General features: G+C 56.7%; 1 protein-coding gene across 1 annotated transcript in view; it reads right to left on the bottom strand.

The window, feature by feature from the left end:
* Window positions 1-25,790, bottom strand: part of JPH3 (junctophilin 3) — a 43,150-nt gene that overhangs the window by 11,750 nt on the left and 5,610 nt on the right. The window contains exon 2 of the mRNA XM_006888781.1: window positions 17,559-18,333. Coding sequence (XP_006888843.1) covers window positions 17,559-18,333 — 775 coding nt within the window. The remainder of the gene's footprint in view (window positions 1-17,558; window positions 18,334-25,790) is intronic.

Genomic DNA, 25,790 nt, shown 5'->3' on the forward strand with positions numbered 1-25,790 from the left:
GATGGCCCATTAGGGTCAGAATGCACACCTGCCGGTTGGTTTAGAGCTTCCATCAAGGGAACAGAAACACCTGCGTGCACGCAGACTCAGGCCCGAGGCTCCTCTGGTGCTGGGCCAAGGGCGCCCCACCTCGTTTCCTCCCAAGGCCTGAGGGAGTGTCCTGCTCCCAACACCAGCTCTGTTCACACACTGAGAACCTCCCAGGAGGGTTCTTTTGACTGCACGAGGTCAGTTCCCATTGCGCAGATGAGAAAACTGGAGGCCGAAGGATTTGTGCAGCTCACACGGGCTCCTGGAGCCATGGCCATCCAGGTCAGGGGGCCCGTGGACAGAACGGGATGGGATCAGTTTCTGTATTTTAAAGAGGAGATGCCCACAGAATCGATAGCCGGGGTCATGGCTAACTGGAAGCTCAGCAGCCGTTCCCCAGGAGAAAGGTGAGTCGTCTGCTCCTGCAAACACTACAGCCTGGGGAACCCCAGGGGCAGCTCTGCCCTGTCCCCCGGGGTCTCTGTGAGTCAGAATCGACTGGGCGGGGTGGGTTCCATCCACTGAGGCCCCTTCCCTGTCCAGGGGTGTCAACTCTTCTGTACAGGGCTCCTCCACGGGTCCTCGTCCACGTCCTCTCTGTCCATGCCCCTCTGGGGACAAGGGCATGAGAGCCGCCAATAGGACAGAGCCACCGCAGGGCACGACCCCGGCCCCACAGAGCCAGTGCTGGACTGTGAACAGCACGAGCGAAGTGGACCTCTACGTGGCCTGTGGCACAGATAAGAAGCCTGGCGACCTGAACCTCCTCCCGTCCTGGGCCACCCCCTCTGTCTGTGCATGCCCCCTGCATCAGCGCACCTTCGAGGGTCTCCGACCCTCCACCTGTTCCACCAGATCTTCTTCCCTGGACTCGCCCCTCCTGACAAAGTACCCGAAGTAGGGGGCACCAAGATTCACTCTCCTTACTTCCAAGGAGCACTGTGGCTGCACTTTGTTCAAGACGGACTCGTTCGTTCTTTCAGCGTCACGGGACATTCACTGCTCTTCTCCAGCACCACAGCTCAAAGGTGCTGATTCTTCCTGGGTTATCTTATTCACTGGCCAACTTTCAGACGCACAGGAAGACACCATGGCTGGAGGCGGGGGCATCCGTCTTTCAACTGGCATCTTTGCTCTTGAGTACCCTGGAGAGGGTCCTGACAGCCAATGTGCCGAGGAAATGAACACATCTAACCGGTGGCCGAGTGGCAAGAAGCTGTGCTGAAATCCTGAAAGCACACAGTTCAAATCCACCAGCTGCTCCACAGGAGAAAGATGGGAAATCTCCACGTGTGTGATTAACTGCCTCTGAAAACCCACCACAGGCTCAGTTACGGGTCAGTTCTGACTTGATGGCGCACCACAACAACAAGGGTAAGAAATAAAGGCTGGTCCAGGGTCTCAAATCCGGGGGGCTCCTGGCCAGCCCCTTTGCTGGAGCCGGTCCCACTGGTGGGGGACTCAAGTGTCATGCAGGCTCCCATCCCTGCCCCACCCCCGACTCTCGTTGAGGGACAAGACAGAAGCAGCCCATCTCAGGTCTCTCCTCCCTCTGCTGCTGTTGCCAAGGCAACCCCTACCTCCTGAAAGGAGGCGGTGGAGGGGAGGGGCCCACGCCTAGGGCTGGGAGCAAGGCAGGCTTCCCATCCCCCTCTCTGCAGATGTCAGAGCAAGACCCAGCCCCAGAGGATAGCCTGCTGCCTTCCAGAAGCTTCTCCAGACTTGGATGCCCAATGCCAGTCAGCTAGAGAGGGGAAGGACGTGGCCAGCTGAGGGCAACCCCCCAGCCACCTGTCTGGTCACATCACTCCTCCCAGTTCCCACCCAGAGGGAGGAGAGACCAAAGTACAAGGGAGTCCTGGCTCAGAGCTATCAGTGCACACTCTCAGTGGCTCAATGAAGGTTGGCTGTTCGAGTCTACCTCAGAGTGATTAAGAAGAAAGATCTGTGATGTACTTGCCGAAAACCAGCCCCTGAAGTCCCTCCAGACCACACACGGTGGCACTGAGTCAGAGCTGGCTCCATGACAATCAGATTTACGGTACAGAAGTGCACGTCTTGCTTTTTAAACAGAAACGGGGTCAAGCTCTACATGTGTTTTCTCTGCCTTGACTACGTTCACTAAGCTTTCTCTTTTTCTCTTTAATGTCCACGTCAAATCCCACTGTACAGACAGACTCCATTTTCCATGTACTCACAAACACATCAGAGGCTTGGGCACAGCTCTTAGCATAATGTCACAGTCCCCTAGCACTGCTCTGACAGAAACACCACAAGGGGCGACTTTATTAAACAACAGCTTATTCTCTCAGAGTTCAGGTGACCAGAGACTGTTTCTTATCAGGAGATACAGAGCCCCCTCGTGGTGTGTGATGGAGCTGCTGGCCGTGCTGACCACTGGACCAGGGGTCTCCCTCATACACTGTCTCAAACTTCAAACTTGGAATTGCCTTGAGCATGTGACATTTCACACACAAGTCTACTTTCAGATCGACACTCAGAAGTGTAACCGTTGAGCTATAGGTTCTAAGCAGATGTCCTTGTAGTCTGTGTGGTGATTTAAAAACACAAAACACCAACCCCAAAAAACCAAACCTGCTGCCCCAACGTTGATTCCAGCTCACAGCAACTCGGCATGACAAAGCAGATGGCCTGAAGGGCAGCTGGGGCATTTGAACCGCTGACCTTGTGGTTACCAGCGAACTGCTCTCCACCAAGACAGTACCAGCTCATGCCAGTTCAGTGTGTTTCTGTTCTTTCTGTCTTTGCCAAGCTGGCAGGTGAAAACTAGTGTAGCCTCGTAGTTTTGATTTGCATTTCCCTTATGAGAGGTGAGATTGATTCCCCCCCCTTGTTGATTTGTGGGAGTCTGGTTGTGTTTTGGGGTTTTTTATTAATATATGGTAAAGAAGTGCCCTTAGTCAGATTTTTAGTCTTACTTTAAGGCACGAGGTAGGGACCCAGCTCTTTCAGATGGTGCCAACTGCCCCGATGCCATTTAGCGAATGACTGTCGTGCCTCAGTTTCTTGGGAATACCACAAGTGGTGGCTTAACAAACAGGGATTAGTTTAGGAAGTTACAATTCCAACTTCAGGGTACCAGCTCTAGAGTAGGGCTCCAAATTCGTTCTTGTCATTTCATTCACGGCTGATGAAGTAAAACAGGAATAGATCCAAATTTCTGAAACATGGGCGGACCAGAAAGATAAACGGAAGGGGAAATCACGGCTTGAAGCTCTGCCTGCAGCTTAATCTCCCTCGTAGAGAACCAGCGCAGAGGGCATGGTGCACAGCCATCAAATATCGAACACGGCAGAGTCAGAAACAACGGCCCCCAGCTCCGAGACGGCAGAGGGCCACGTGGCTCTGACCATGCTGCTCTCCGTGGTCCTGACAATAATCCTGCGTCAGGATCCCAAAAGGGCTCGCAGGATCTCCTCTGAGACTCGTTTCAGAGCTTCAAGCCACCATTTTACCCATCTCGGTTATTGTCCTGCTTCATTCACATTTGGCTAATTTGAGACTGTTCTGATTTCACTTTGTCAGCCGTGACAGACTGGTTAAGACTGGTTCGAATCCCTGCTCTGCGGGGTGGCTCCCTCTCTGTCCTCTGGAAGGAGGCCTGTCCCTCCCAGGGCCTCTTCCTAAGTTCTTCCATGGGGTGACCTCAATCTTTCTCCAATGTGTTTCCTTGCTTCTGTGCCTAATCCAAGGAGGCCTGGTCACATAAACCTGGTAGTTTATGTGCTGGGCTGCTAAACAACAGGTGAGCAGTTCAAAACCCCTGGTCACTCTGAGGGAGAACGATGAAGCAATCTTTCAGCCCAATGATTTACAGAAGTGACCAGACAGCAGTGGGGGTTTTTTGTTCGATGCCTAATTTGTTCTTTTCTATTCCAAAAGTGATCCCTTTAAGACACATCCTCCCTTCATTATCACAGCATCTCTCAGATGGGACTGCGAGCACCAGGTTAGGGTTAGGGTATCCAATACGTATTGGGAGGGACCACTCCACACACTTCCACCTAATCCTTTACAACCCTTTATCATCACCCCAGGAGCTCTGGTGGTGCAGTGTATAATCCGTGAGGCTGCTAATCAAAAGATGAGCACTCCTTGGGAGAAAGACGGGCAGTCCTGTAGGATTTCCAGCCTGAGGAACCTGCAGCAGGGCCACCGTGAGGGCTACTTGACTCAAACGTGAGTGCCCACCGTCCCTCACCCCCCCAGGCCACGACGGCCACCATCTCCTGCTGGAAGTCCAGCTCTGTGGAGCCCAGACAGAAAGCCCTTGAGGCCCAGGGCTGTCTTGTTTCTGGGAGGGGCAGGAGAGAGGGGTGCACGTCTGTTGCCATGACAACATACAGGGCTGCTGGCTCTTGAAAAGCCCCAATCTCCTGAAGGGTTGGCGTCTCCCCCTCCTTCCCGGCTCCCTCCCCTCACCTTCAGGCACATGGCTATGTTTAGCCCGCGTGCCCCCTCTTCTCCTCCCTCACCCCACACCCCAAGCCCCCGCACACCAGGAATAGCCGGCCAGCAGCCACCAAGAGTACCCTAGATATCCAGTGAGCAAGTCAAGGGATGCGGCTAATTCGGGCGCCCAGTGCTGGCACGCGGGGCGGCATCTGCCTGTCACTGCACGAGGTGGAGGGTGGCCAGGGCCCCATGAATGGCTGTGGGCACCCTTCCTCGGCGGGCCCCTCCTGGCCGCTGGGTGAGCCTCGCAGCAATGACTTACACCCAGCTCGGGCAGGCAAGGCCTCTCCAAGTCTCCACTGAAAGCCGAGCCCTGGAAGAGCTCAAGGAGGCGCAGATATCAAGGGGACGCAGCCCTCCCTCTGGACCGGGCCCAGCACTGCGCCAGCGCGGGTGGGGCGGGACGCTCCGGGAACCTCCGCGCATGCGTGGAAGCCTCCAGGCCCCTGGGGAGCCCAGACGGTGGAGACCAACACTGAGAGCTTGGGGCCCCGGTGCAAACCCAGCAGATGCTTCAGGGCCCAGCCGCTGACCTAAAGACTGGAGGGTCAAGACCCCCAGAGGCGCCTTGGAAGGAAGGCCTGGGGTCACCAGAACTACACCCAGGACAGTACTGGACACAGGGGTCACTAGAAATCCCAGCCACTGAGACCACACTGACCACAGTGCTGGGATACATGGGGTCACTGAGTCGCAGTCACCTGACAGTGACCAGCTAGTGCCTTCAATGTCACCCTGGGCCTCAGATTTCAGTCCTGCCCCCTCCCCACAGAGGACAGGACTGCAGCCTGCTGGCCAGACAAGCTCGGAATCGGGATGGGGCTAGGCCAGAGCCCCTAAAACTCAGCCACGAGCACTGTGGGCACCCCAGGGTGGAGACACCTACCACAACTCGGGGCCCCACCAGGGACAGAGGGCAGTGCGGGGGCGCAGAGCCCTGGTGGTGCAGTGTATGAAGAGCTGGGCTGCTGCCCCTGAGGTCAGTGGTCCCCACCTGACAGCTGCTGTGTGAGAGAAGGAGCAGGCCACCTGCTCCCTGATGAAACCCTCTGGGGCCAAGCTACCAGCTGTGGGGGCTGCAGTGGGCAGAGGGGGCCGCATGGCTGCAGCCTCTGCTGGGTGTTCACGCTGGGTGGATGGCTGGGGCACTCTGGGGCTGAAGGCCGGCCTGGGAAGACAGGGTTGGGAGGTTGGCTCATGTGAATCGAGTCCCCTGTGTGTGCCACTGTCCCAGTGGACGGCACGCACCACTGTGGTCACTAAGGCCATGACTGGGGCCCTGGAGCTGATGGCGGTGTACTGATCCCTGGGCAGACCGACACACGTGGCCTTGTCCCCAACCGGCCCCCACGGACACCACAGGTCCTGCAGGAGTGGGGGCGGGGCAGCCAGGGTAGTAAGAGTGACCCTGATCCTCCAGAGAAACCCCCCTCAGGCCCAGAGAGGACAGCAGCCACACCCACTCGCACAGAGCACGGGCAACTCCTGGAGGTTTTCAGTTCTCAGAAGGACAGCAGCGGTGAGCTTAATCTCATGGGGCCTCCAGAGGCTTAGCGAGGTGTTTGTAAAGTGTCTGGGTTCCCTGAGAGCTGGCAGCCATGCGGCCAGGGGAGCACAGGTGTGCACAGGGTCTGCAGATGAGTGCCAGGGTTCAGATACATAGGTATATCTACAGTATGTACAGGGTATGTGCACGCACACAGGGGTGCAGCGATGCACAAAGCTGTGCAGGATATGCAGGTGTGCTGGTAGGTACAGGTGTGTGCAGGCGTGGGTGGTCTGTGCAGGTGTGTACTAGGGGTGCAGGTGTATACAGGTGTGTGAAAGTGTCTGTAAAAGCTTGAGGAAGAGCTGGGCCAGGTGTGTACATGAGGAGGGGCGTGCTGCTGGCTCTTAAGGCTCAGGAGGGGCCAAGAGCCCAGACATACGAATGCTTCCAGAAGCTAAAGGCAGGGTGCAAGTCCTCCCCCGGCTCCCCACACCGGAGCCCTCCCACACCTGACCTCAACCTGTGGCCCTTCTGCCCTGTGAGGAGGTAAATGTGTCCGGTCCAGACACTTTACAGAGGCTTGGGACGGTAGCCATAAGGGATCTAATCAAAGCAAACCAAATGCACGGCCCGTGGGTCAGTTCCAAGTCTGGGTGACCCTGGTCCGATATAAGTGGGGTGACCAAGAGCAGACGGAGCACAGCCAGACAGACGCCCTGAATGCAGAACCCAGACCCCCCCAACTTCACAACAGACTGCTGTCCTGGAAGTCACTGTACTGTGGACACTAAGATGCCTGAATGTCACAGAGGCCAACACAAAACATGACAGGCGTCCAGGGCCAGGACAGAGAGCAGCTCTCTCCACCACGTCGGGACTAGAGGATGGCCAGAGGTGGGGTTGGGAGTATGAGATTCCTGAGAGACCCCTTTCCATGCCCTGGCAGGCATCACCAATCAATGCAAGTGATCCAGCGATGGGAGCAGGTGTGCCCCTGGCAGGCATCACCAGTCAATCAAGGCCTGTCTTTCCCAGTTACAGCAGGTTAACTATCCCTACGCCATGGTCTCCAGTTCAAAGGAGCCCCAGCTGCAGACACAGAGGTGGCTGTCTCGGGGGGCTGTGCCAAGGGTACCCCCAGCTGGGCTCCCCAGCCCTCCTTGGAGACAAGCAAGGTCACAGCAGCTGGGCGTCATGCCAGGAGGCAGCCTCCTTCACTGCTTCATGTAATTATGGCTGCAGGGGCCAGCCAGGCCTGTTGCCCGCTGGGCAGAAGCTGAGTAGGGCCTACTGGATAGACAGGGAAGAGGCTGGGGGCAGCTCACATACCAAGGAGGAGCTCAATGCTGACCCCCATCGGGTGGTAGAGCAGAGGCCCGTGGGCAACCCCTGCTACCCACCTGCCAGGTCCCTGTCTCCCAGCAGCCCACACTGGGGTTCACCTGGAAGCTTCCCTGTTAACGGCTGCTTCCTGCATCCACAGGTGGTGGGGAAGGTGAGAGGAGGGCGGGAAAGACAGGGAGAGGAGGGGGGTGGGCGAAGGGAAGAGTGAGAGACAGAAAAGCGGGAGAGAAGAAAGCCATTTAGGAAGATTCTGCATGAAGTTATCCCAGTGTGAAGCTGAAGGTGTCTCAGGTCTATGAGCATCTTCAGAGAGAGGACACCTTGAAAGGAGCACCCCAATACAGGCACTGGGGTGTGGTGTGCAGGCCTCACATCCTTCTGCTTCTCAAGTCTGAAGAGGGCGAGGACAGCAAGACTCCCAGCTATCCTGAGAGGGAGGAAAGCAAGGTGCAAGCAGAAGGCATTGGGGGCTGTGGGAGATCCTCTCCATGGCTGGGCTGGTAAGGAGCCTCTCCTCATGGCTGGGGGAGGGGCTCGGGAACCCCTCCCTGTGGTTAGGGGATTCATAGAGGACCCCTCTCTGTGGCTGGGGGCTGGGAGGGGCAGCCTGATTGCAGAGTGTCCAGGCGAGACCCACCTGTCATCCTCCCCTCGCCCCTCCAGTGCCTCCCTGAATGACTCAGGCCACGTGTGCAGTGACCCCAAGTTCCCCACGTGGGCCGCTGACCTCACTCTAGACAAGCCAGCTGGGCACCCCACCCCCCAAAGATCCACACTGGCCTTGGAGAGGAGCAAGCACCAGGCAGAGGCCCCACCCTCGACGTCTCTGGGGTGGAGTCAGCACAGGCTGCCGCGGGGGCAGCACCTCTGCATGAGGAGATGCTGCTGGAACAGGGGGACAGGGGGGCACTGCGAGGCACGTCCGAGGTGCTCCTCCCTCACACGTCAGACCCGGCAATCCTGGAAGATGGGCCCTGAACACGGCCACCAATGGCCACAGACCACTCAGGCCCATGGCCTCACACACCAGCCGTCCACACTAGAGAACCAGTGGTAACAATGCTTCGTGTGCTGCACTGTTCACAAAAAGGCTAGGGGTTCAAGTCCACCACAGGCACCTAGGAATAAAGGTCTGTCAATCCACGTCCAAAAATTCTGCCACAGAAGCCCACCAAACTCAGCTCTCCTCCGAGACATCAGAGGGAGGTTTTAGGAGTCAGACAGCTCAGGGTGGACCCCGAATCACACAGCACTATCTAGAAATAATGCTGGCCAAACCCCCAAGATGCAGGGAAACCCCGGGTCCAACTCTCACTACAAAGCAGTGCACAGCAGTGAAGTGGACGTTATCCTGTGGTCAGGGGGCTCTGGTGCCTTCGTGGTGAGGAGGGGCACTGTCAGCCCACGGGCAGGCAGTTCAAATCCACCAGCTGCTGCGTGGGTGAAGGAGGGGCAATCTTCTCCGGGTGGTCCACAGCCTCTGACGACCCTCTGGAGGGGCAGCAATGGGTCAGTCCAACGGGACAGCAGTGAATTCAGTTTCTCACGTGTGGTCCACGGGTGTGCAAGAGGGTGCTGGGAAGGCTGACATCCCTTGAGAGTGGCCAAGGGGGCTCCAGAGACCTGAGTGCGGGCTCTGCTGTCCCCCAACCTTCAGGTACCAGCTGCTGTGTCTGCAGTGCGGCAGCCATACCCTCTGCAGCCCAGCCCATCCTCACGGCGGCCTGAGGACAGCAGGACTGCCGGGAGGCTCTCCTGGGCTGTGGCCTCCAGGACTGCAGCCTCTGGGACTGTGGCCTCTGGGGCTGTGGCCTCCAGGACTGCGGCTTCTGGGACTGTGGCCTCTGGGACTGTGGCCCCTGGGACTGTGGCCTCCCAGGCTGTAGCCTCCAGGACTGTGGCCTCCGGGGCTGTGGCCTCCCGGGTTGTGGTCTCCGGGGCTGTGATCTCTCAGGAGTCCATGTCCTCACCTTTCTCCCCCTGCCCCGCCCCAGGGCGGCTGGTGGGTTGGACTGCTTGGCTTTGTGGTGTAGTGGTTAAGAGCTCCACGCTAACCAACAGGTCAGCAGTTCAAGCCGTTTGAACTCTGTAAAGATTGGAAATCTTACAGGCCAGTTCTCTGCTGTCCCACAGGGACACGGAGCCAGAATCAATTCAACAGAGAATCCATTCTGGGGTTGGAGTGAGGTCAGGAAGGGGTCAGGTCCCAGCCCAGGAGGGCCCTGCTCTTGGGGACCTGGCGCTGTACAGGCCCTGTCTCCAGGGTGATGGTAGCATATGTGACGGTGCGTCCCCAAGGGGCAGGCACTGAGGGGCATCTCCAGAGCTAGAGCTACGCCTCACCTTGGAGTCAGAGGGCCCAGAGGCGGACACGTATCACCAGCCCAGCTCCTGGACAGAGCCCTCGGTCCCACCTGGCCCAGCGAGGTGCTGCCAGGGCCAGGACACCAGGACGCTGCTGCCCGCCCGGGCCCGGGCCTCAGTCTTCTGCCGTAAAGACATTTAATACGGAATGAAAATAAAACTGCTGTGGAGCCGCCCGAGTTTCCAGGGCTGTAAATCTGCACAGGAGCAGACTTCCTTCCTCAGAGCAGCTGATGGGTCTGAACTGCTGACCCTCTGGTCCGCAGCCAAGCACTCTGGCCACTGTGCCACCAGGGCCCATTTAACACGGAATTCTTGTTGGGAGGTGCTGCCGGGACAGGTCCCAGCTGACAGTGAGCCTCCCTCGGGTGTCTGAGGCCATGAATCCTGAACGGAGCAGAACCGACCTGCCCGCCTCTCTTATGAGTAGCAGCTGGTGGATTCAAACTGCTGAGCTTTCACTTAGCAGCCTGGCACGTAAGACACCGAGCCACCAGGGCTCCTTAACAGTGAGTTGTTGTTGCTGGGTGCCATCAAGCTGACTCTCAGTGGCCCTGTGAACAGCAGCTGTCCTGTCCTGCACCCCCTCCATGGCGGCCACACGTGAGTCTATCGTTGTGGTCACCATGTCCTTCTACCACCTCACTGAGGGTCCTCCTCTCCTTCCCTGGCCCCCACCTTTCCCAAAATGATGTCCCTTCCTAAGGACTGGTCCCTCCTGGCCGCACGCCCAAGGCATGGATCCAGCTATCCACTGACACCCCAGTTTTGAGCATGCACATGGCCAAAGGGACAGGAAAAGCCTATCTACGTGCTGAGTGACCCGAGAGAGGCCGAAGGATGCCCAGACGTGCCAGCCACGCCCACCGGGATGACTAAGAGGCAGGAGCTCCAGCCCTCATTCCCGGTCTGGGATCTCCCCTGTGGACCATCCCTCGCTGCAGCCCTGGGGGGCATCACGTGGAGTCTGTCTCCCCAGCAGCCTCCCAGTCTGTCTAAGAAGCTGCTCTTTCTGTAACTGAGCGAGAACAGGCCTAGGCCCACACCATGCTGAAATGACCTGGTTAACGTAACAGCCTCTCTGTAAGCAGAGTTCTGTCCACAGGAACATGGTGGGCCAGCACAGGTCTTGAGGACACAGTTCAATCCCTAACAGTGAAAAGCCAAGAGGGCTGACCACATGCACGCTGGCCAGCAGCCCCAAAGCCCTGAGGACGTACAGAGACACTTCAGGATTGGAGACCTAGGACAGCGTCCTGAGCCGACACTGACCACATTGAGGAAACGGCAGTTCCCCGAGGTGCAAGCTAACCACAGAGCCATGGTTCACAGTGAGTCCACGCACATGCAAGGGGACACCCAGGGTGCAGGGAGCAATGGGTGTCAGAAATGTACCCGAAGGACCCATGTTCAGAATGGCTGGAGTCCCCGGTCAGCGGGGACCAAGCACATTCCTTTTCCCTGTGAGAAATCCCGCTGCGTGATGTATCGACCTCCTGACACAACTGAATGACAATCGTCCTCCAAAACCAGTGTCGGTGACTCCTGTCATTGTCTCTGGTCCCTCCAGTCTTCCTCAAGAGCCTCTCCCTACAGCTTGGGGCCAGAGGCTGCCCAGAGCACATCAGGCTGGCAGATACACAAGGCCACCAGAAGCCAGGCCTGGGACCAGCACGCCAGCGCTCCCTCAACCCTCATGAGTCACATCTCCACTGCGCTCACCCGTGAGCCACCTGGCTCATCCCCCATCCCATCAACCAGACCAGTCATGTGACCAGACCTCTATCTCCTTCCCCTGATGAACCACGTGGCCTCTTTTCCATCACTCAGATGAGTCACACGGGCACATTCTGTCCCTTCTGCCCCACCCCATCACCTACCTACCTCTCTAGTGAGAGGACCCTCCAAGCCACATGGCAAGGGCGTGGACACAGGGAGGGAAGAAGAACCCAGAAGGGAAATGCCTCCCACACACTTGCTGCTTCCGGGTTGGCCAGCTAGAAATCGGATGCTCTGGTCAGGCCAGCGCTTGGTTCAGGCTCAGACCACCCAGAGGGTGATGTACTGATCCCACTCTGCGAGTGAGGAGACTGCGGCTCGTCGGCCCCCTCCCCACACCACTCCATGGACAGCTTAGAGTCCTTGGTCACAGAACATCTTCCTACATCCAGCTCTCGTGTGTCCCCACCACCTGTTACAAGACATCAGTGGGTTCCACACCAACCAGCTGACAATGCGCTGATTCTGACCCTCAGTTGCACTGTAAACCTTCAGAAGGGAAGCCCGAGGCCATAAAGACCCGAGTGCCACACAGACTGGCTGCTCGCCCCTCTCCTGGGGTGCTGGTGGGGTACAGCCATGGGGCTTCCTGAGGATGCAAGAAGGGCCATGTTGGGTGCTCACATATCCTAAGCAGGGTACGTGGGGCCTGCCATCCTAGCAATGGGACAAAAGCCTGCCCGGTCCTGTGCAACCCTCACCACCTCTGCTGTGCCTGGCCCCACCGCTGCACTGACTGGGATGTCCATCTCATGACGGTCTTCCTCTAAATGACCCTCTTCTTTTCCAACCACCATGTCCTTCTCCAGGGACTGGTCTTCTCATCAGCATGCCTAACACGTGAGATGCAGTCTCACCATCCTCGTTTCCCGGAACCATGATGATTTCTGGCTTCCATGTATTTGTGTGTGTCCTGTACATACGGTCACTCAGCACTTGTTCCTTGAGACTGAATGACTCCACTTAGCATGACACACTCACGGTTCATCCTGGTGGGACATTCCTAACAGCTGCCTGTCTCTGCAGCCAAGCAGTCTTCCACTGTGCTGTATAGATCACAAGGACTCCATCCATGGGTGCTGTATGGACCACACAGTCTCCATCCATCTGTTCTATCCATGGGTGCTGTATAGTCCTCATGGCTCCCATCCATCCACTCCATGCATCTCGATGCTGTATAGACCACAAGGACTCCATCCATCAGTGCTGTAAGGACCACATGGTCTCCATCCATCCATCCATCGATGTTGTATGGACCACATGGCTTCCATCTATCTGTTCAATCTATCAATATTATATGGACCACATAGTCTCCATCCATCCCATCCATCCATCATCCATCCATCCATCCATCCATCCATCCATCCACTATCCATCCATCATCTATCCATTCCATCCATCCATCATCTATCCATTCCATCCATCCATCATCTATCCATTCCATCCATCCATCCCATCCATCCATCCATCCATCCATCTATCCCATCCATCCATCATCCATCCATCCATCCATCACCCATCCATCCATTCCATCCATCTCAATGCTGTATGGACCACATGGCCTCCATCCATCTGTTCCACCAACGGTGCTGCATGGACCACATGGTATCCACCCATCCATCCATCCATCCATTCCATCTATCACTATTGTATGGACCACATGGTCTCCATCAATCCGCCCCATCCATCTTGATCTTGTATGGACCACATGGTCTCCAACCATCTCCAGCTGTTCTATCCGTGGGTGCTGTATGGACCACACAGTCTCCATATATCTGTTCCATCCATCGGTGCTGTATGGTCCACATGCATTCCATTCACTGATATGTACCTGTGCATAAGTGAGTGTTGTACATATGTGTATGTACGTATGTGGGCATGCTGGCCATACACAAATGTGTGAGCCCCAGACATGTGTGTGCATACACACATGTTAACATGCTGTTCATGTGTGTGCATGCATGAGGTGCTGTGTACCTGTGTGTGCATGGGTGTGTGCGCGCGTGCACACACACGTGTTAACATGCTGTTCATGTGTGTGCATGCATGAGGTGCTGTGTACCTGTGTGTGCGCGTGCATACACACGTGTTAACATGCTGTTCATGCTCACATGTGTGAGCACCAGATGTGTGTGCATTCACATGGTGCTGTGTACCTGTGTGGGTGAATGCGTGTGTGCATGCACCTACGAGTGAGTGTGTACACTTGCACACATGTGCATGTGCACGTGCTTGAGCCTGTCCCTGCATGTGAGCTGTGTGTGACAATCATGCTGTGCTCAGTTAGAGGAGCCCCTGCCCAGTCAGAGACCAAGAACGGTGCTGCAGCTCCATCCACGGCCCTCCCCGCTGACACGAGTCCCTGCCTGGTGCTCAGACAGGGACAGAAGCTCCCGGCAAGCCCCTCCCGCAGCTGCGCACTGGCCGCCTGCACGCTCCAGTGGAGGGTCAGCCTCCAGCTGCGCAGGACATGCTCTAGCCCTCCCGGGGCCTGGGGACATGGCCATTCATCTGCTGGCTGCACCGGAGCCTACAGCGCCTCGTCCCAATCTGTAAGTCCCGAGTCCATTGAGAAAATGCAGAGGCAGCGCCCTGCTCTCTCACGTGTCCTGCTCCCTCCAGCCCTGCACTCGCCCCACGTGTCAGGTCCTGGCCACCCCCCTGGACAGCCAGCGGGGGCTCACCAGAGCCAGCTCTATCACAGAGCCTGGCCACTGGGTCCCCACAGCCTCCTCACTAGGTGTCACCATTCCTGCTTCACAGACGGGGAGACTGAGGCCAGCTCCAGGCTGCCGTGAGCCCCAGCTCTGCCCGCAGCCTCCCTCATCAGGACCAGAACCAGAACCTGGGTGGGACAGCTGTGGATCAGCTGTGATCTGTGGTCGCTGGCATGGGCCAGGCAACACTGGACCCCGCAGGGAGCCAGCGGCTGAGTTTAGGAAGCTGACCGAGTGCCAGGGTTTCTCAGGAGATGCCTCTGCGGGAACTGGACTGTGGTTACACTGGCTCCACCAGGCTGGCCCTTGTCTCTCTTGGGATTTGTCAAAAGACTGCCCTGGTTCCCTGGCCTCAGTCTCCAGGCGAGCTCTGCAGTGAAATCTGTCCTGTGGAAGACCTTCCATCCCGCGAGCCAGCCCTCAGGTCAGATCAGGGGCCCCAAGTGTCTGTGGACCCCCACCCGCTCCGGCGCGGCCAGCTGCCTGCTGTTCACTAACTGCTCATGGCGTTGAGCCGGACCGACTTGGAGCTGCCCCCGCAGCAGGTTTAGAGGCTGTAAATCACACAAAGGGGCCTGCTCATCTCACAACGAACCCCAGACAGACACCCCTTCGGGTTAGCAGCTCATCTCTGCACAGGCTGCCCCCCAGGACCCCACAGAGATCAACAGAACGACAAAGAGACCTTCGCGAGGAGTGGCCAAGGCACCTCTGAAATGATAAGGCCGTCTAAAGGGAGGAGCCCAGGGCAAGGCGCCGCGGCCTTGGTGACCCCCGCACAACACAATGACCCACCGACGTGTCAGCAGCCTCGGCGTCAGCCAGCCCGAGCGTCCGTCACCTTTTCTCTGACCCTTTAACTACTAACCTTAGCATCCTCCTCCAGGGACCGGCCCTCCGAATAACGTGCCCAAGTATGAGCCCAGGTCCCTCCATGCCCGCTTCCAAGAAGCGCTCTGGCTGTGTTTCTCCTGACACAGGCTCCATCACTCTCTGGCCACTGTTGTTACGCAGAACCGACCTATCGCTGACCCCCCGCAGGCTGTCCTTCGGGGAGGGACAGCTCCTCTCTCCCTCGTGCTGCAGCTGGTGGACCTGAACTGCGTGCCCCTGAGCTGGCAGTGTGGCTCTTTACCCACAAGGCCACCAGAGCTCTTTTCTTCGGGCTGTCCAGGGTCCACTCAATGGTCTTCAATGATGCCATTGTCCAAAGGCACTGCTTCTTCTACACTCTTCCCTATTCACTGGCCATCTGCCCTGTGCAGGCGAGGGGCCTGCCACTCCCAGGGTCTGAGCCAGGCCCACCTTAGTCCTCAAAGCCGCATCTTTGTTCTTTGATAAAACTTTCCCCATCAGATGTGCCCGCAGCGCCTCTCTGGCCTTCCCAACCGCCTGCTGTAGACCCATCAGGAGGCTGAAATGGTCCCAAGAACGGCAGGGAGGAGGCACGGCCCATCCTGTGTCCACCTTCACGGCACGGTTCTCCCTTTTCTTTACCAAGCAAGTGTTATGTTCATCACGGAAAAAGTGGCAACTGGACCCAACTTGTTGTTCCTAAAGTACCACGTGAGCATCCTGTACGCTGTGGTTCGCCCCTCCCGGGGGCCCTGGGGAGGCAACAGGTGAGTGGGGGCCCTGCATCTAGTAGTAATTCCGTTCTTCCCTCGGACTCTCTGACGGCTGTTCCCACCAGCCCCTCGCAGGCCGTGAGCAGCGGGGGCCCCTCCACAGCCCATCGGTGCTGTCCTGCTGCTGTGGACCGGCCGGCTATGGGTTCATCGGTCACAAGATGGGGCCAAGCCTGACCTGCGGTCTCCCTGGACCTCCAGGCCTGGCCCTTTGCTGGGGATACAGATTCCTCCGGAAGCACACTGGATCTGCCAGTGCACATCCCAGAAGCCCTAGGCAGACCCCAGAGATCCTGCCCAAACCCCAGAAGAGAGGGCCAACCCAGAGAGCTCAGCCCACACCCAGGGTACCTCAGGGAGACCAGAGGGCTCACCCAACCCCCAGAATAGAGGGCCAACCCAGGATCCTAGGGAGACCCCAGAGTGACCCCCAACCCTTGGAGCACAGGGCTGACCTCTGAAGGCTAACCCTGGTCCTGGGAGACGCACACTAACTCCAAGGATGGGCCCTGGGCCTGGGAGCTCCAGGAAGGGGCTGCGGCCCACCCCGACCACTGACACACACGGGGCAGGAATCCGGCGATCACAGCTTTTTAATTGACAAAGGCACTGGCCACTCAGAGGCACACACCACTCCATTCAGACGTAGTGAACCATGGTGGTCGCCAAGGGGGCTGTGGTTGTGGGAAGGGTGGCCCCCTCCTCCCTCTGCTCCCTGCCTGAGTTCACACTGCCACACTCCGGCCTGCAGCCCCCACAGGGCCAGCCGGGCACCGAAGCCACCGTCCCCTCCTTTGACACCATGTCTGGCATGTCCCCATTGGGTCCCCTGCACTGAGCCCCAGGCCTGTGGCCCATGGACTGGGGAGCAGGAGTGTGGGAGGGGCGGCCGTGGTGGCTTCCGTTCACATCCCACCCAGGCGTGTGGCTGAGGACAGTGCCCCTCTGCCCCCCACAGCAGACGCCCCTCGGGGCTCACACACCCCAATCCTGTCCCACTCTCAGCTCTACTCATCGTGCTGACCGCACCTCCATCGTGCCGGAAGTCATGGCAACGCTGCATCAAGTCGACCAGCACATCACCCTCCAGCAGCCGTGCTCACGCCCCGTCACATGTGGCCCTTCTCGGGCACCGTGAGCCCTTCCACCACGCCGCTGTGGCACCATCCACCACCCGTCACTGCCGGCAATCCGGCTCACGGGGACCCTGCCCAGCTTTCCCAGGACATAAACAATCATGAGAGGAGACCACCAAGCGGTTGATGGACTTGAACTGCTGACCATCAATCAGCATAACACATCACCGAGCTCCTTTAACAGACTCAAAAAGCCCCACTGCTGCCGAGTGGGGACCCACCGCCAGCTGACCCTCCAGGGGGTGGAAACCCCGCAGGGGGAGACTGCCCCGCTCTGTCCTCTGTGCCACGGCGCAGAGCATGGCTTTGGACCACTAGATCAGAGCCACCTCTGGGACAGCGGCACAGCACCCTGCGGCCACACCAGCAGGGCGCCCTGGACGCTGGACCTGGAGCAGGTGCCGGGTCGTGGGCCCAGAACCGAGGACAGCAAGGTAGTCCGGCCGGACCAAGACCCACTCGGAGGTCTCTCTGAACAGAGCAGCTGAGGAAGGGGACACGGTGGGGCAGGAGGCCCCGCTGCCACCCTGAGCACCAACCCCCCAGCTCCCGAGGAGCTGAGCCGCCCCAGCCACGTGCCCGGCCGGCTGCCTACCTGGACGCGGCGATCTCGGCCTTCTGCTTGGCGATGGTGGCGGCGCGCTCGGCGGCCTCCACGGCACGGTCCACCTTCTCGCGGATCTTGCTGGCCCGCAGCGGGATGAGGTTCTTGCGCTTGCCGCTGACCAGGACGTTCTGCTTGTACTTGCCCTCCTCCTTGCTGCCGTCGGGGAAGGTCATGCAGCCGTAGCCGTGGCGTTTGTTGCTGGCCCACTCGCCCTCGTACCTGAGCCCGTCCGAGCGCTGGCTGACGCCGAAGCCCGCCCGCCGGTCGCTCTTCCACTCGCCCACGTACGACTCGGTGGTGGTGGCGTCGATGTCGTCGTCCGCGGCCAGCTCGGCCTCGCCCTCACCCAGGCTGATGGTGGAGTGGATGTCGCTGGCCGTGGAGCTCACGGTGCTCATGCCCGCCTCGCTGCGGAAGGAGCTCTGCTTGCTGCGCTGGCTGGCCAGGCTGCTCTTGGACTCGGACTTGCGCAGCTTCAGGCCGCTGAGCAGGGACCTCCGGAACAGCCCCTTCTTCTTGCTCCTGAGGGTCTCGGAGTCGCTGTGCGCCACCAGCACGAAGCCGCCGCGGGACATGGCCGGGCTGCCGGCCACGGCGGGGGGTGCGTCGGGGAGCAGCGCGCTGCCGTTGGTGTGCTCGCTGCGCAGGGAGTTGATGGACGTCCTCAGGGGCGAGCGGATGACCGCCGCCATGCCGTAGGGGACGCTCTGCCGCACGCCGTAGCCCTGGCGCATGCCGCCGACCCACTGGCCCTGGTACGTACCTGCGGAGACAAGGGACAGGGTGAGCGGGGGAACGGCGGTCAGCCCTGGCGTGGGGCCGCTGAGGGCCACCAATCTGCCCACTGCCCTCAAAGCCAAATCCAGCCTCCAGCGGCCTTCAGTCCAGAAGGACACAACCTATTTCCCCATAGAGTGACCACGGGCAGAGATGGCCACCCTTTCACTGGGACAGCATCCCTGGGACATCCTAGTGCCCCATCATGGTCCCTTCGTGTCCCATTGGCCATGACTGTACATCCCCCAGCCCCCACCCTGGGAGAACCTGTGTCACCTGCCTCCAGATGACCATTCCCCTCCCCTCAGAGGACACTCAATGGGCCACGTCCCCCAGCTTTGATGGGAAAATCATTCTGTCATGAATTTAATTGTGTCCCCTTAAAATAAATGTCAACTTGGCTGGGTGATTCTGGGCTGGTTTCTGACCAATGAGGTGTAACTTAGTGATGGCCATGAGGCTGCGTTAGAGAGGGGTGCTGTCCTAATTAGGCAGGAGTACTCTACAAGAACGGAGCAATCCACACGACCGCGTGTGACCCACGGGACCGCGTGTGACCCACGGGACCGCGTGTGACCCACAGGGCCGTGTGTGACCCATGGCACCACGTGTGACCCACGGGACAGGTGTGACCCACGGGACAGGTGTGACCCACGGGACAGGTGTGACCTACGGGACAGGTGTAACCCACGGGACTGCGTGTGACTCACGGGACCAGGTGTGGCCCACAGGACAGGTGTGACCTATGGGACAGGTGTGGCCCACAGGACCGCATGTGACCCACAGGACAGGTGTGGCCCACGGGACAGGTGTGACCTATGGGACAGGTGTGACCCACAGGACCGCGTGTGATCCACGGCCTGAACAGTTACTTCTAGAAAGATCAAACTGGAGAAACAACCTCATGGTGTCCTGTCAGAGCCAGCTCATGGCCAGCCCACTGTCGGGTTTCTGAGGGTAAACCACAGAAAGTCGCTGCTGGTGGATCAGAACCACGGGAGAAGGACAGCTTAGGTGAGCAGCACAGCCTGTGGCAGGCTAAACCAGCAGAGCTCTACTGGGCCCTGCAGGGCCGCTGCGCTGATGGATGGGGTCTATACACGGGGCCGCCAGGAGGGGGAGGGATCTGGAGCCTGCGCTGATGGATGGGGTCTATACATGGGGCCGCCAGGAGGGTCCTCGAGCCTGCGCTGATGGGGTGGGGTCTACAGTAAGCCTGGACACGCCCTGGTGGGCTGGTGCAAACATGCTGTGTCTGCTCCTGTCAAGATGACCAGGAGTCCCTCAACAGCTCTACTGTGCCCCTCGGGTCACTGTGGTCAGAACCCACACGAGGACAGTGTCTGTGGTCCATTTCTCATGCCCAGCCCTCAGCCAAGGTTCCAGCCAGGGGCCTTTGAAGCGCGGAGGATGGCCTGACCCTCTCTCAGCTCGCCTAGCAGAGGCAGCAAGTCTGGAGCCCCTGCGTCACAGACAGACCGCATTGGCCTCATGCTGCGATTTTATCTAAACCCAGGATTTATGGTCAGGATTTTAAAATCAAGAGATTTCCCCCTCCAGTCTGAGTCTCTTCTGTCTCCTGATCACAGGGTCTGGCAACCTTGATTCACACACAGCAATCGTGGGCTGGTTCTACCAGCAGCTGCCTTCGCGTCTGAGAATACACACTCGAGTTTGCCTCACTCTTCACCACTCCCTACTGTCTCCCCCTCGGTTAGCGCCCTCGTTCCCGTGCCCTGCACTGGAGGGTAAATGCAGAAGGTGGAGGCTGAAGTATGGCCTCAACATCGGCCTCCACACCCAACCCCCAGGTCAGAGTCCTTGCTGCTGCCCAGATGTCGCCCCTCACAGTCTCTGCCTCCGTGGACCAGATCCCGCTCAATCTACCTCGGCTTGCATCCCCTCCTCAGAGTGCTCCAGCTACAGGGCTCCCACGGCCGCACGCCCACACCCCACACACTGCAGGCTGACTCCAGATCCGAGGAAAAGCAGAATACCTACGCACTACCATTGAACTCTCCCTGAGTGCTGTGTGACCCCATAAAGCCGACCTTCTTAAAATAGTGATCTAAGAATTTGCACAGCAGAACATAGGCGGAGTCAACCATGAGCCCGTGGGCATCGTCCCCCTCCTCCGCAGCGTCCCGCCCTCATTCACGTTAACTCCCTGCCTTCGAGGCCTCCTGGCCACACTTTGAGAGCACTGCTGTCATTTAACCCTATTTTGCCACTGAGAACTGCAGAGCACAGTTCTACCCCGACACACGGGCTCACCAGGAGATGGACAGTGCTCATGGAGACACACGGGCACATGGACGTGTACACATGATGAGTACTCGTTGTGTGCTGTCCATTCTGACTCACCGCTCCTCTACAGGACAGCACATGTGCCCACTGCCAAAGTCACTCAATGCCAAAGTCAATGCCCACTGGTTCTGATCCTCCACTAGACTTCCGAGATTGTAAATGTGAACAGGAAGCATCTGCTGGTCTATCTCTCGTGGGGCAGCTGGTGGCCACAGGACAGCATGTTTTCGACTCTGCTGTCGTTGCTGGGTGCCATCCCGTCAACCAGGACTCACTGTGACCTGTGAACAGCAGATCTGAACTGTGCTCTAGCCTGCGCCATCCTCCCGTATCCGACATGCTCAAACCCACTGTTCCAGCCACTGTCCACCCAAGACAACACCACTAGATCTCAGTAAGTGTTCCTTAAATAACCAAATGAGCCAAGGCAATGAGAGACACATGCCAAACTCACTGCTGTTTAGTGCTTCCAACCCACCGCAACTTGTAGGGCAGAGCAGAAACGCCCCACAGTCTCCAGGGCTGTAAATCTCTACGGGCAACTCGCCTCCCCTTTCTCCCACAGAGCAGCTGGTGGATTCGAACCACTAACCTTCTTGTTAGCAGTCCAACAGTTAACCTACTATGCCATCGCGGCTCCTGAGGTGAGGATAAAGAGGCATAAAGATATAATAAGTGGGCAGATGAAAGTTTGGGCTTCTCCCATAATCCACAAGATAAACAGTCTTCCAAGCATCCTGAAAAATCTATAGGAGAGGATAAAACAGATGAATGGGACCTTCTAAGAATAAACTCCCTATGCACATTCAAAAACTTCTCCAACAGGGTAAAAACAGAAGCCACATACTGGGAAAAAAATATCCGGTAATGACATGTCAGATAAGGGACTTACATCTAGAATTTAAAAAATACTAGAGCACCACAGCAAGCTAAAGGTAAACAACCCAAAAAATGGGCACAGAAAATGAACAGACACTTCACCAAAGAAGACATTCAGATGGCAAACAAACACATGAAGAAATGTCCAAAATCCCTAGCTCTAAGAGAGATACAAATCAAAACAACTAAGAGATATAATCTCAGCCCAGTCAGCATAGCAATTTTTTTTTCAGAATAGCAAAATTTAACATCAAATGCTGGTGAAGCTGTGGAAAAACTGGAACCCTTATTCACTGTTGGTGGGAGTGTAAAATGGTGCAACCACAATGGAAGGCAGTATGGAGCTTTCTCAAAAAGTTGCAAATACCTGTTGTAGAATGGGACTGTCCTTGGGGTTGGGGAGAGACTGAGTAAGATGGGTTCAATAATGTATACTGCACTGAAACAGAGGAGGGAGAAAACTGTTTAAAAGAGATATATAACTAGGTATTTCTGTCATCACAGGAGACTAGAGCGAGGGCTACATGGTGGAAGGGACCTGGGGGAGGGTTTGTAAAACAATGAAAGAATCTTTTCTTTTACTTTTCCATAATTTTTGACTCATGTACTTATAACTTGTTAGTCAAATTTGTGTCTTCTAGGTTGCAACACCCCCATGATACATCTTCAAGGATATGAACATGTACGGCCAAGCACAATCAATAAGAGTGCATCTAAATTCCAAAATCAATCTCCATAATAGTCTATGTGTTTCCTACTGCCAAAGGGGCCCTTTAGAATAGTGAGAGAAGATCTTCACCCTGAAACCCACAGCGTTCCTTTTCAGCAGGAAGTAGCTAAGAGAATACGCCATCCCCTTTTCCTTATGACTCAGGGTGAAGTCTCTCTCAGGGAGGAGTGATAGGGAATGGCAAAGGACACACTGACAAAGAAGATTAATCAGAACTGGCTTTGACAAGCACTGTGGCATTTGGACAAGAACAAACTGGGAGGAGGGTAGAGAGAATAGTGCAACAATGAATGAATGGAAACCCAAAATCTCTGTAAATGTTTATGAAAATTAATAAAATATAGGAAAAAAAAGTTGCAAATACAAATACCATTTGACCCAGCAATTCCACTACTGGGAATATACACTAAAGAGACCATAACTGCCACCCAAGCAGATATATGCACACCCATGCTTATCGCGGCTTTGTTCACAATAGCAAAGAGTTGGAAACACCTCAAGTGCCCATCAACAAATGAATGGAAAGAGAAGCTGTGGTATATTCACACAATGGAATACTACGCTTCATTGAAAAACAAGGAACTCATGAATTATTTTACTAAATAAGTGACTCTGGAGGACATTATGCTGAGTGAAATATCTCAGTCACAAAAAGACAAATACAGCGTAACGCCACTGTTATAAAACAGGACTGACATGGGGACTGGGGGAAACTAAGAAAAGAGGGGATAAGTAATCTACACGACATTGAAACAAACAAGGGAGAAAACTGTATAAAAGGAACATATGATTAGGTATTATTGGCACGACAAGCGTCCAGAATAAGAGAAAGAGATGCACAGTAAAGTGGTCTGGGGTGGGGGTCTGTCTGTGTAACAGTGAAAGAACTTTTTTCCCCAAGAAAAAAGCGATCTGGGGGGACGAGGGGATAGGGAGGAAAATATGCAATGAATGATTGGAAACCCAAATTCTTTATAAACTTTCATTAAAATCTCAATAAAATTTAAAAAAAGAAAGAAAGAAGCGGACTTCTCTTCTGAGTGTCCTGCCAGCACCTCCCACAGACACCTCCTTAAACAGGATGCCGTCCCCGGTCCCCGTGCGTCGCTCACAGAGCACGACCACACTGCTGGTCACTCTAGCCGTCCTCCTCATCTTCACGGAAGATGCGAGCGGAGCCTCACAGGATCAGCCAAAGGCCAACAGCAAAACACAGCCGAGCACAAGGGTGTCCTCACGGGGTCCTTGAGAGGGGCTGGCCTGTCAGGAGGACGGCTCTGGGGGCCCTCCCTTTGTCTGCATCCAGGCAGGTGAGGTGATGGACGGTGAACGGAGAGGGCGCACCTGCCCTTTCCACCCACTCATCAGCCGTTCACGGAGTGAGGACCAGCACGAGCTTGCTCACTTAGCGGCCCTCACACCGAGGGACCGTCACGCCACCACTGCCCTTGGCAGGAAGCTTCTGTTCCAGTCAATGTTCACACCAGAATCCGCCCTGAGGGAAATGTCCTACGCCTGCGCTGTCCACCTGGTAGCCTCCAGTCACGTGGGAAGGAGCCTTGGTGGCACCGTGGTTAGAGAATCTGATTGCTAACAAAAAGGCTAGCAGTTCAAAGCCACCAGGCGCTCTGCAGGCGAGCGGTGAGCGGTCTGCTTCTCTAGGGTCACGTTCCACGTCCCACAGCTGCATGTGAGGCAGCGTGGGACGGGACAGGACTGGATTCTGCTGTGAGGGTTAGGGCAGCCACCATGTTCACGATCACAATATACTTGAATTTGTCGCTGTGGCTGGACAGCACTGGTGGCCTCGTGGTGAGAAGTTGCACTATCAATCCTACGGCATGTGGATCGAATCCACTCACTGCCCCATGGGAGCGAGGTGGACAGTCTCCTCCTGTGTGAGTTACAGCCTCTACAAACCTGCTGGAGGGTCAGCTACGAGCCCAACTTGATGGTCCACAAAAGCACAACTGTCCATGTTTTTACTTCCAACATAAGGAAGAAGCCTTGGTGGTGCAGTGGTCAGAACATCTGGCTGATAGCCAAAAGGCCAGGGAGTGCCTCAAGCCCTCCGGCTGGTCCACGGGAAACAGCAAAGCTGTGGGCTTCCACGAAGCTGTGTGGCCTCAGCAACTAGCCAGTGGGCAGCTCCAGCCTGTCCTCCGGGCTCCCCGGGGGCAGAACCAGGTCCGTGGCAGGGGCTGCTTTGGTGGGTCACATACATCTGTCTAGTAGGCATTTGTAGGGAGCTCTGGTGGTGCAGGGTAAGGAGCGCTGTGGCCAAGGCAGGCGACCCGAGTCCATGGACTGCTCCGTGAGAGGAGGGTGGAAATGCTCCGAGCGGGCGAGTTCCTCTCAAAGCCTGCTAATGGCCTAGGGCGTCGGCTAGGAGTCGGCCCACACTGGGTGCCACACACAGCCCTGAAGGACTGGACAGCTGGCTAGCATGCCAGGCGCACTGGGATTTTAAGTGCATTTCCTTTTCATTAAATTGTTGCTGTTGTGTACCGCTGAGTCGGAGCCGACCCACAGCTGACTGTCTGGTGAGTTCTCAGAGGCGGGCGGAGATTGCCTCTCTCTCTCCCACACAGCAGGTGGTGGCCTCAAACTGCGTGCATTTGGGGTAGCAGTGCAGCTTCTAGCCACTTGGCCACCAGAGCTCCCTTTAATTAGATCTACATTCAAACAGCCACAAGTGGCCAGTCGCCACAATACTGAGCAGTGCTGGTTCAAACGAGGGTCCAACCGAGACAGGCCTGTGTGGCAAAAGACCGCCTCTCTGACCACAACACGGAAAAATTCCTCCTGTGCAGCCTTTGATGTGCACACGTAGCCTCTGCTGTGTGCCAAGGGAACCGGACACATGTGACACCCAAGGCAGAAATTAACCTTTGACTTCAGAGCAGCTGCTACAAATCTTACTTGAGTCCTCCCACCCCGGCTCAAACCCACCACACAGCTGCAAAATGCGCTCTCAGCCAGCTAGATGTGTTGGCACACAGAAGGTACTCAATTATTCTAGAAACAGCCGACAGGACCAGGATGAAAGACCAAAAGGAACTTTAAGAATGAGCAAATAGGGGGTGGGTAGGGAGAAAAGTGCAACAATGGATGACTGGAAACCCTAAGACTCTGTAAACTTTCATTAAAATTAATTTTTTAAAAAAACGAATGAGCAAATAGGTGACAGTGTTTCTCAAAGGATGGGACTCATCACAGAGCAAGAACAGGCAAGCCTATGCTGAGGTCTGTGACCCCACAGTCACCAGGGACAGTGTGTCTGGCTAGACTCGTCACCTGGAGAGAGGGTGTAAGCAAAGCCAGCCAGCCAGAGTGAGGCAGTGCAAGGGTAGGGCGCTGTCCAAGGTGCTGAAACTCTGTGGCCAGAGCACCGCCTCCAGTCACACGGGGGAGCCAAAGAGATGGTGGTCCCTGCACCCGCGGCAAAGCCAGGGACCGTGCCCCCTCACCGTCACCTGCCACATGCCCCTCCATAGCCTCACTCACCGTCACCTGCCACATGCCCC

Source organism: Elephantulus edwardii, unplaced genomic scaffold (genome assembly GCF_000299155.1).
Source record: "Elephantulus edwardii isolate Elephantulus edwardi_28Jun2011 unplaced genomic scaffold, EleEdw1.0 scaffold00072, whole genome shotgun sequence".
NCBI classification, from domain to species: Eukaryota; Metazoa; Chordata; class Mammalia; order Macroscelidea; family Macroscelididae; genus Elephantulus; species Elephantulus edwardii.